Source organism: Tauraco erythrolophus, chromosome 9 (assembly GCF_009769465.1).
Source record: "Tauraco erythrolophus isolate bTauEry1 chromosome 9, bTauEry1.pri, whole genome shotgun sequence".
Lineage (NCBI taxonomy): Eukaryota > Metazoa > Chordata > Aves > Musophagiformes > Musophagidae > Tauraco > Tauraco erythrolophus.
This window is the reverse complement of record NC_141473.1, coordinates 32,984,573-32,996,777: the sequence shown is the minus strand read 5'-3', so window position 1 is coordinate 32,996,777 and position 12,205 is coordinate 32,984,573. Positions and strand designations below refer to the sequence as shown.

General features: G+C 36.1%; 1 protein-coding gene across 2 annotated transcripts in view; it reads left to right on the top strand.

The window, feature by feature from the left end:
* Positions 1 to 6,319, top strand: part of CCSER2 (coiled-coil serine rich protein 2) — a 56,784-nt gene extending 50,465 nt beyond the window's left edge. Inside the window, exon 9 of one of the 2 annotated variants that reach the window (XM_086616705.1) lies at positions 5,432 to 6,319. In XM_086616705.1, the coding sequence (XP_086472831.1) occupies positions 5,432 to 6,253 (822 nt within the window). In that variant the 3' untranslated portion in view covers positions 6,254 to 6,319. The remainder of the gene's footprint in view (positions 1 to 5,431) is intronic. The other variant, XM_009978779.2, reaches the window with a different exon arrangement.
* Positions 6,320 to 12,205: the final 5,886 nt, after the last annotated feature.

Sequence of the window (12,205 nt, the reverse complement as noted above, 5' to 3'; positions counted from 1 at the left end):
ACTTTTTGTATGTAAGCATTACAAATAAAGGTAATGCAAGCAATTCTAGCAGGTGACACATAGCTTTTTATCACCAGCAGGAAAGCTGCTGTATACACATTGACTATAAACCAGGTCTAGGCTTTGCTTTTGTGCATTTTTTTTTTTTAAACAAAGAGATGTTTTTTTAACACTATGAAATATTTCCAAACCTTTATTGACTGACTCAGGTTCTCTGTAGGATATGAAAAGTATTGGTGTTGGCAGAACAAAGTTGCTTCAGAATATTATCTTGGAAGTTCTATGACTCATGTTAAGAGAGTGACAAATTATTAAGAATATCCTGGAATTATTACATTATTGTCCTTTATATGTATTTAATCTTTGCTCTGAGAAATATCTTCTAAGAAAAACTCCCTTCTCCCTGATTGAGTGGTTGCAGATTGGACTACAAGAGAAATGTCCCTTGTACTTAACTAAGTATATATTTGCAAACAAAACTTAATTTTACATGTGGTCATATTTGTCTGTTTGCACATATATCTGTATTTATGGATGAAATGCCTGCCTTGATGTAGTTATATATTACTTTCAGTAGTTTTTCTTTGAGGAAGACAGTATTTTTCTTTAAGTTGGGGTTTCTATACAGACTATGCAGAAAAAAATAGCGTTAACCTATATTACCAGTTATTTCACTACCCTCTTGCTGTGGTGAATGGTGACTATTTTTTTTTTTTTTTAAAAGGGGGGTTTGTGTCATTATTTGAAGTTGTACTAGATACTGTGGAATCCTATTTTGCAATGTTGAAATATGGGTATAATACAGCTAGCTAAAAGAGAGATGTGGGGGGGTGTGGAATCCCAAATGAAGGTGTTGGCAATTGCCACAGATTTAAGGTGTGACATCTTGATGTTTTCCAGAGGTAGAAAATGAGAGCTTTCCAGTGTAACCTTTCAGCAAGGCTGTGCCTTCAAATTAAGGCCTGTGAAAGGACAGCTTATTTTTTGCCAAGGCACTGGAATAAGGGATGTCAGAACTGATCAGAAAATGAAAATCTTATGTAGCAGGGTTTGTGTCCCATCCTCTCTGTGAAACCCTGGTAGTTTGGATTGTCTTCAAGATTGAGAGATGGGTTATTAAATGATATGGGCAACATGGTCAAAATACATAATGCAGTGTATCTTATGACATTGTTGTTCATTGTTAGGTATCTAACATATCTAATATGTCCATGGATGTGAATATTTTTTATGTATTCAGTTATAATAACACAAATTATAGTTACAGCTCTAAACAGTATTTGAAGTGTAAGAGATTAACTGTTTTAAAAGACTACTTCAAGCTGTAAAAGCAAAGGTATTCTGTGCAGGTCTTGCTATAAATATTATTTGTACTGCATTACTGAAACACTGTTGCTGCCTTTGTGTCTGGAAGGTGAATTAAAAATGAATGGGGAACATGGTATTGCAATTTAAATGGTGAAAAGTTTCAGTTCTGTCATGGCAATTGCTCATTGTTTTGTCTTGGTCCTCTGACATCATTGTCCTTGTCTTTTTCTTGTCTCTGCTTTCCCATTATGCTATTGGCAAGGAGTTGAGAAGTTAGTCCATTACTTCTGTGATAAAGCGTGGTACAGTACAACTTCAGATTTCTTTCCATCTCCTCCTCATGCATTTTCACTATTTTTTTTTTTTGCCCTGTGCATGATGCATGTCTGTTGGAGATGTGCATGCAGTTCTCAGACTTCATTGCTTCACTTCCCTCGTTCCTCAAAATACTGCAGGAAGAAAATGTCTTTATTTTGTTCTACAAAGATATTACATAGGGGATTGAGGTTAGAGATACAGAATAACCAAAGCAAAACTGAAGGGAATTTTAAAGTAGTGATACTGCAATGACTATTAGTGTCATGACCACATTGATTTCACTTCTTTATCAATATAACATACTTGTCTCAGTTTTCCAGCACAAAGCTAATGCAATCTCAGTGGTTCAATAACTGTGTAATGGTAATCCTTTTCATGGATATGTTGTCATTTTTCTCTGGATGATATAACAGCCAGATTTACTTGAAAGAAACAAGAGAAAATCTCTTAAGCTAATGTGATAGGGACTGTAATTTAGTAATTTTGGTTGGTGCACCAATACATGGCAAGTCTTTGAAGCTCTCACCAGTACAGAAAAGTCTCTGTTTCTTTGTTGTGCAAAAAGGAGTGTGTGCACATAACATTTTCTAATGTACTTTCATTCTGGGGAGGACTTATTCTCTACAGTTACTTTGTACTACAGATGTTTTAGGGTCCAACTTCACATTTTAGGAGCATCCCAAAGGAATGCAGCTGTTTGTCCATCTGAATGTTTTCTTCATGGGACAGAGATAGAAGTCTGGTTAGCATGAAAAGTCATGGTCTGTCCCACTCTGAAATACTATCAAAAGTGCACTCAAAGCAATGCAGATGACAAACTTTTTTAAAGACTTCCGTGAAGAAAAAATACTGTGCCTAGAAGGTGGAATGCTTCTTTCTTTTTCTATTCTTCCTCCTTCTTGTGGTGGAATTCACCCAGTACTAGTCCTTCTGCTGGCTGATTTTTTTTGACTAATAACATGGTCATAATTTATTAAGACTTCCCTAGTGAAAGGAAAACTTGTGTATCAGGCAAAGATGTAAGTGTGGATAAAGATAATGCAGTTTTCAGCGTTAGATACCTTGTGAACTGTTACTTGAGTATTTTTGAAGTGTTTTTCTGCTTTCAGTGTCATCTTGAATGTTAATGCCCGTAGCAATCTGAAGAGATTAAAATCTGTAATCATGGTAATTGGGCAAACTTTGACTAAGTAGAAATACAAAATTAGAAAACAGTATAGTATTTGAAGTAACTTAACAAAGATCGTGCTGTAGCTTTAGTGTCCTCATAATTGTGAGCATTTAGCTGTATTCTATCTTTGGATTGCTAATTTTCTGGATATTGAGCTGCTCAGAACTTTTAATGTTGCAAAGGATAACAAGGAAAATATGTCTTTGGCTATTTTTTTATATGTAAAAATGCAAAATCGTCCAGAGGGAAAACCTCAAATAATACCTAGTTTTTGTCAAAAGAACTCAAAATAGCATTATCGAAAGCTTACTGCATTGCTGTATTTCAGATGGTTTTATGTTTACATCAACTTTCGATACAAATTTAGTTTCTTCTGTAACTGACAAATTTTCCATTTTGCCTATTAGTATAACTAGGATTGTTTTATATAAAATTGGGATTTGTAATGTTCAGATTAGATATTTATTTTTATTTTTGAAGACTGTTATTTAGAAACCCTTTCTAAGTGAGGGGAAAAAGTTTTGTGATAATTATTTTTACCTATTAGAATTTGACATAATACCGCTTCCTAGAAACGTAATAATTTTTGACTTCAAGTAGGATTAGAAGATTTGAATTATTTATTGAAGTATTTGTATGGGAATCAGACATATATTGCTTTGGTTTCTGCACTCATTTTTGGCAGGCGTTTGTTGTGTTGTTTTGTTTGGTTTGCTTTTTTTCAGATGAGGTCTCAAAACAATAAATCATTTTGGCTAACTTCTCTCTGTCAGCTCCTAAGCTGGAAGGATAATGACTTCTATAGCCCATTACATAAACACTGAAAAATGACAAAGATATCTGGAGGATTCTTTCTTTTTTTTTTTAAGCTGTAACTCTCTCAATATATTGAATTATTAATTGTGTTTAGTACTTTCTTCCTGTGGGATTGCTTGGTTAAGAAGGATTCAGAAACTTAAGCTAGTTTTGGTCTTGTAAGGAAAAATGTTTAGATGCTCATTTGACACCATTTTGAAGGCTTTTTCTGATTTTGTTTTTCCCTCTCCTCTTCCTCCCCCTTTCCAAAACAATTGTATTCAGACTGCTCAACGTATTTGCACTTACCTGTCTATCACTTGCTGATGTGACTGGTCCAGCTTAGATGTTACCTTTGCTTACAAGTAGAACTGGTATATTCTAAAGGGGAAAAACTGCTAGTAAATCAAAATTAGATTGAGTAACCTTGATATTTTTCTCATTACCATTTTTTTTCTTGATGAGGAATTTTGAGGATTTCAGTAGTAATACTGAAATATAATAAAAGTCTTAAAGAATCCCAAGACATGCTATTGTCCTAGAAATGTAACAGGACTTTGACATGCAGAGTTGTCGTCAACATTCTTCTTGCTGATTGTAAGAAGAGCTGAAAAGACCAGACAAATAATGGGCTTTTTCGTTTAGCAGTTGTGAATAATTTGAGTGACTGAAATGATGGTTTTAGTCAAATGCCTTAAAAACACACATTGCTTCTTTTTTACTGACTATATTTCACTAGTAAACAAATTATAAGCCTGCTTAGTATGTACATGAAATCTATCAATTGTTAAGAATGCAACTAGTTTAGGGATAAGACTAGCTTGTAGTAGTTCAGTTCCCCTCCTTTATAAAGGAAATGAGAAAATCATCCAAACCTGAAACTTGCCAATATCATAGTTTATTTGAATAGGTTTGGGATTTTGCCATGAATTACAGGATTTCTAGAAATTCTTCCAAGGTCTGTATACAAGTTGCAGGTCTAGGATGTGTTTATGAAGCTAGCGCGCATACGTTAAAGTCGTTTTACGTGGAAGAGCAGAGAGAAAATAGAAATGACCCAGAAGAGGTACTGGCAATTCTCTTGTCCAGTAAGTGTCTGATTGGATTATATCTTCTGGTAAAATGTAAAATCTTCATTAAGTTATCTTTTTCTTGGTTATCAGTGTAGTAGTATATGATATCTAGCTTCATGTGTACTCTGTTGTACTGCATTGTTGAAGATGTTTTCTTTATCAGCCCATTTGAATTCCATTAAAAATGAAACAGTCACCTAAGTCCGGTCACTACCCTAATTACGACATAACCTGTATCAAATTCTCTGACTTCAGTAAGGCAAGGAAAACGTGCTCTAAATTCATGTGGTCCATTAAACTCCTCTCCTGCCTGTACAATATATGACATTGATAAAAGGTTTGGGATAGCTGACTTGAGTATGCAGTGAATAGAAATTAAAAGATGGGTACAGTCTGATAGCTGTTGCATTTGTTTATTAAGCACTTCAATCAGAACTGATCAGCACTCGTGTGCCATTCTTGTGCTGCCCTGCAGATTTAGGTGAAACCATCAACTATGCGTTTTTCATGTTTCTTTAAGCTAATCAGTTTCTTTTTTGTCTTTATGTTGTTGTGTATTTCAGTGCTGGTATAATTTTTTCCACTTGAGTTACAAATGACATTTGTACATGTCCCATGAACCATCCTGTTTTGCCAAAGTCAAAGTTTTGATTTTTAAAAACCAGATATACAGCCCTTATCAAGCATCCAGTCAGCGCACGTTGGATTCAGAATGTTACCTGGTGTTTTCTTTGCCTAATATATTGTATTATTTTCTTTTCAACAGCCTCAAGTACTACAGCCTTCCAGCAGCCTTCCCAGTTCCACAGACCTCGCCCAGGGAAAACTAATAAAAATGCCACATATCGAGGCCCGCAGTGAATATCCTAAACATGGTCCGCATGAAAATAGCAATCATCAGAATCAAAATGCTGCAAATGTGTCCCTCATAAATAGCCTGAATGACATAAACTCTTTAATGAGCATACAGTTAAGCATAAAAGATGAGAATGCATCATATTTGGAAAAATTGAAAAATAAAAATACTGAAGACCTTGGAGAGATGACTAGTAATAAAGAAGGTACATTACCATCTCGCTCCTGTATTCAGACCTCTACTCGAGCTGATGCTAGAGAAGTGCAGACTGAGTTAGCTGTGAAAGGTCAACCCTCATTCACAAACCAGGCTTCTCGGCCAAAGACTTTAAGAATCGCAAAGCCCCCAAATGCTTTAGTGCCTCCTACGATGGCCGTTCTCACACGATCTGCAAATCATTCCACTGCTTCCAAGGAAGGCGAGCTTCTACCATCAAGTAGTTCGACTCAGCTACAGCCACCACCTGGTCAGGATAACCTAAAGGGTAAACAGAGTCAGAAAGTGTCTAAACTTCGCCCGCCAACTATGTCCTTTGTTAAATCTAAGCAAATGAGCAGTCAGAAATCCACACCAGTATCTGCAGAGCCTCAAAACACCTATTTGAAGACTAACATCCCAAAGCTACCGGTACAGAGAAAAGAAAACGTGCAGACTCAGAATGCTGGTTTGCATTCTGGGGATAGTTTGCCCTCTAATCGGCATTCCCGCCTCCCTAAACCAAAGACACATTGAGAACGTACCTACATCTCATGGATGATGCCATACATTAAGCTACTTCGTATGTGTTGACTGCCGTTGAGGCTACTTTATCTACAGCCTGCAAATCCTGAATGAATATTAAAAATAGCATCTTTCTTTAGTGTTTGCATACTCCATCCTGTTATGTTCTGAGACTCATGTAATCAGCAGTGCAGCTTCTTGAGAGAGTTTTATATCGTAGGTCTGTATTAAAGATTGTACTGCCCAGTGTTCTTAGTAATTAAGCAGAAGCCTGTGCTGACCACGAATACCAGAATGCTGCACTATGTGTTTCAGGATGGCAGAAATCATTTCTTACCTCTGTTTATCTGAGTTATTAGACAATGAAATTACTATTCAGTTAAACTTCTTGGTTCTGAGTACTCGTTAGGTTAGAGTGGTGGAAAATTAGATTTAATAGCAGATGTTTTATTGGCCATAATTCTGACTCTGTATTCCAGAGGCCTATGCAAAAATCCTTGTATTTATCATTCTCTCAAAACTGACATATTTAATGTTATTTAATCTGATGGGTTGGGTGGGTTGTGTTGTTTTGTTTTGCTGTAATCTGAAGTTTCCCTGTTCTTTATTTATCCCATTTTCACTGTTCACGGACAATAAGCAGATTTCACAGGGTGAAACGAATCTTCTCTCTTAAATGTCATCATTTGTTAAAAGATTGTGGTATGTTTTTATTGTGTTGAATAGACACGTTACCGGGTAGATTCTTGAAAAGCAGTGCTAAGGATACTTGTGCAAACCTTCCAGTACAGGCTCTTAGGAATTGGTAAGTAGGGAGCCTCTGGGAATAAGGGGTCCATAACACCTATGTCGACATTGCACAACATACATTTTAATTAATAGTTTTTAACTTTTATTGTACTACTTGTATTTATTGATTTCTCTTTAATATTGAAAGACTCTGAAGTACCTGACTTGAAATTTTGCACAAACTTTGCCATATGTGTAAGGTTTTGAAACTATTTTACAGAATAAAACTTGTATTAAAAAGCAACTATTTAAAAAAAAATTTAATAACCCCACTTAACTTACTTTAAGCAATCCTAATATGTCCTAATCCAGAGCTGGTACTCTTATGAGTTTTTCAGAGATGTGTGTATTGGTTTTGGGATTTTTGTAAATTTTTTTTGGATGTAATTTCTAAAAAAGTGCATGATAACTGGGAAGGAGCTTTTTGGGGAAATAAAGCAAAGACAAAAGCATTTTTCTGCTCTCTAGGAGAAGTATTTTTTTTCTGAAAGTGGTCTGGAAATATATGCCCATCATGGTGCAACTATGGGACCATGACACATGTGTTGTGAGTTAAACATATGCATATCCAGTGAAACTTTCCAGAAACGTTATGTTATGTCCCATCTCCGATTCTTCCTTTCTTTCCCATCGCTGTCTCTTGGATGTTACTATTTGGGATTTTTTTCTGTTCTTGAATTGGTTTTAAAATGATCAGCAGAAGGCTGTTGCAATTACTTCGCTCAAAATTTCCTGAACAGCATACAAAGTCAGTAAAATGAAACATAGTAATAGTTTGTTCTAGGCTGTGGCCATAGGACATTGACATACTACAGTATTTTCTTTGAGAGAATTAAAGTGAATAATAGGTATAGATATTTCATAAATAATCAACTTGAGTAATAGAAGCCCTTTAACTAAGGGTGTCCTGATGGATACCTTGGTTGGATGGGAGAGGGGAAAAAAATATCATCATATCACCTCAACTTCTCAGTACATAATTGATGTCCAAGAAAGTTTTTGGATTTGTCACACTGTAAATTCTTTTAACTGACAATGAAGTGGAAAAATGAAAAGCTTGGGGGGAAAATGGGTAGGGAGGAGGTTCTATTTCAGAACCGTTTATTTCAATCTGAAATGAGAGCTGTGAGACTTCCTGTTAACTGGGGTGACACTGACAGTGCAAGCAAGAAGTAACAAGGGTAATATTAATTGTTACAGTTGATATAGGATCAAAATAACTGCAATTCAAGATCGCTGTAACAATTATTCTCCAGTAAAAAGTCTTCTTTCCTTGAAAAGCATTGAATTAGATGGCCTTCAGTGTAAGCATTTACTTTTGATAAGAAAATAAACCTGACATTTTATATTCCCCAAAACTAGCTCCTGGCAGCTAACTGTGTTTCTCAGGAGTTTAAAAACTGCTGAGGGAATGGTCAGATTCCTAGTTTGTTTTCTGGTCCATATAGATTTCTATGGAAGGGATTTTTTAAGTTTACTTTCCTTGAACAGAAGCTGATTTTATTTTTAGTTGTATATGATTTTGTGTAAAAAGACGATTTTCATTTAATGCTATTGACAGATATTTCACCATGCGTTCTTTTGCTTCTTCTTCTGGAGGTATCACCAGCCTGATCTGTGATGTCAAAATTATGTTTACATTTAAAAGTATAGATATCTATCTACCTGCACCTTTACTGAAAATTAAGGAACGAAGCAAAGAGATCATCAGGGTTTTCATAAAAAAGAAAATAGTTCTTTTTTTTTTCCAGAAGAACAAAAATATATTTATTCTGTGGGTTTTTCTGTGTTAAAGGAGCATAAGTAGATTATATTCTTTGTTATAGCATTTCCCCATCTTGTTCTGACAGATTAGTGAGACATTGAGCTGGAGAGAGCAGGATTTGATCATGGATGAGACATCCTAGCCTGAATTGTATTTGTATTCAGCTGCTAACCTTGCATCCCTCTAAAGGCAACTGCATCTTTTTGCTCTTCAGACTTTACCAGGGAAGGCTCTGTTGCACGTATAGTAAGTCCAGAGTATGAGCAAAGCCTGTCAGTAGATGGGCAGCTGGGTGAGAAGTAGTGAGGTGAAGTTAGAAGCTTCACTTCAGTGAAGGACAGAGGTTGGGGGGAGACAGATAAGAGGGCACTGTGTAGAGCATGTCAAATGGGATAAAGTAGGTATTTTCAGGTAACGTATCTACCCTATGAAAGGTGCAGATATATCATCAGTACTGGTGCAGATTATCCTAAACGCGCAAATTAAAGGATTTTATATCTTCAGGGTTTTTTTGGTTTCTAAAACTGGTTTATTGCTGGTTTTTTTTGGTTTTGATTTCTCATTCTTTTGTGCAATATTCACAAAAGTATTAGAACTACTGTTCAGTATGTGTGTACAGAGGCAATTATGCGTTTTAACAAGTGAATAAACACAAAAGAAAAAAAAAGAATTGCACTTTAAATGAGCTTTATTGCTTGGAGTTGTGCCTAAAATAATCTAGATGCCTCCTGCTGTGTGGCTTTTATTTGAAACTAATTTCCCTGCTAGTGTTGCTGTTTCCAAGGTATCTTCACATCACTTTCACAGAATCGATATGCACTCTAGCATGTTTAAAAATATTCATATAGTGTACTGAGTCTTTGTTGTGCAATGACTTTAATTTAACTGTGGAATTTTAACACTGATGATGCAGCCAGATTATTTCCTTCCCCTTCCCTGAAGTTTGTTCTTCCTACTGCCAATCAAGGCCAATGACAAAACTTCCCTAGGACTAGCATAGCCCTTAAAGAATAATGTTCCCAGCATATGTTTTTGTTTGAGAAAAGAAGTGCAATATTATCTCTTAGACTTTCTGGAAATAATCACAAAGGCCCTTAAAATCCAAAACGGCCCTGAATTTTTTCATATAGTTCCAAAAAATGTGAGTTCCTCAACTTTACATCTCATAGCAGTGAGACTAGGTGTCGCAACTAGACTGCATCATAGGTCAGTAAAATTCATTTCATTCTTGATCCGAATGCTGATTTGTTGTAACGATGCTAGAAAACTGAATGCCATTTGCGTGATTTACTTTGTTTGCATGTCACAACCATATGCACATTCTAAAGTGTCATGCTCGGGTAGGTTGCATGTTAGGGGGGAAGTATTTCTCTTTTTGCACAGCACATAATCCTCTTAATACAGACATTTCTCACCATACAAATGGAAATCTGTTCTGGTATTGGGATTGTGTAGCTATTCCTTATCTCATCATAGTGACTTTTCCTGAGCGGGGCGGATTTAATACATGATCCTGGTGGTAGGTCTCAGTATAGTAATCTTACAACTATGCTATCAAGGAAATTCAGTCACGGTTGTGGTGAAGCTGCTCACTGCCTACTTAATTGTAAAAGCACCACAATAAAAATAATATAATCTCAGTGTCAGTGAAATCTTAAATTCAATACTAGCTAAAACAAGAGGTACCCTTACTATCTGCTTTGTTGTTTTTGGTTTTTAACCCAGGCCAGAGTAAATACTGTATATTGGAATTTGCTTGTAAAGTTGATTTAAAAACCTGTATGTAAAAATTCTTTCCTCAATGTTGCTCTAGTGAATAAAAATAAAAGTCATAATTCTAATAAGTATCTCTTTCTCCTGACTGTTCACTTCATGTATGTTTTTTTAAGTCATTGACTGTACAGAATTATAGGACTATAGACAGGAAATTTTGGGGGAGATTATGCTTATAGTGTTTTCTCATGGGATTGTCTTTCTCTAACAGACTTACAGGCTTGTAGCATGAGACTTTTTATTAAGGAAAAAAAGAAAAAGAAAAAAAAAGACCCATAGAAAAGCTAAACACTTTGATGTATTGTTTCCAGATGAACAAGGATTGATGTGGCTAGCTTTTAAAGGTATGTTATTTCACCTCTAATGCACAGTTGGAGAAGAGTATTTCATAGAGTTTTCTTATGTAATTAACTGAAATTTTTATCATAAGAGATTACTTTGATAAAGTTATTCCCCCACAGGAGTCCAAATCAATACAATGTGTGCATACATTTAAATATTCATAAAAAACTCCTGATTGTATATCAATATGTATGTATATATGATTTGAATGGTTTATTATTCCTGAGAAAAAAGGAAATCTGTTCCAATAATGTCATCTGACTTGTTTCAGTAGATGTAAGTTCAAGTTTGAAATTTCAATCAAAATTTGGCATTAGTAAAGGCAGAATCCTGTGATTTGAAGTTTAGAGCATTTTAAAAATGCTGCAGACAGATACTTGTTATCCTTAACCTAAGGTTTTATTTGGTGCTTCAGGATGATCTTTGAAGACTCTCACAGGTTTTGGGGGTGGGGGTGGACCTCCTGCATAGGGTTTCCAAATGCAAACACAGAATTTTAGGTATGTGCCTCAACTAAGGCCCAAAAAGGTAGTTACATACTGTGGATCCTCCTGCCTTGTAGTTCTGCTGGATAACCGTGCTCTTTGATGGACAAGACTACATTGCAGTGATGTCTGATGATCACACAGATGGCATTAGATGTTAAACAGCTGATGCAATGTTGCTAAAAGCTGTAATTCACAGCTTCCCTGTCTTCTCTGCCCTCTCCCATCCAGAGGCAAAGGCCTTGTGGCAGTGATGAGCAATGTTCTGCTGACTGGACTGAGAGTGATGTTCTCCTGACACTGGAAATGATCTGCTTTGCTGTCATTGGGCAGAACGTTACATGTGAGAAGTGTTAGATGATGAGAAATTTCTGACATTTCCCTTCTTTTGCAACCCAAAATTGACATCCTTGGCACCTTTACTTGTGCAGGAATGGTTTATTTTTGTGAGCACAGCTGAATGCAGCTGAACTAGGCTGGTTTTGATACTGGTGCACGCGTAGCATCAACCAGATCCGTGCAGTTGCTGCTTTCGCTAGATTGTGAACGTTAGCTGCTCTTCCAAATGAGAATTGGCTTTTAGCAGAGGACATTGAACACAAATGCCACAGCTCTAAAAATGACTTATTCAAGTATTTAATGCTGATCAGTCAGTCGGGAAGGTAAGAGGGAGATTTTCTGTTTGGAGTTCCAGTTTTCTGTGAAGCCACAGGCAGTAAGAGTCCTCAAATCTAGAATAAAACATGGGAGTGTCCCTCTGTGTGCTTGCTCGAACTCCTCACTGAATATAGTGGGAGTTCTTCATGTGAA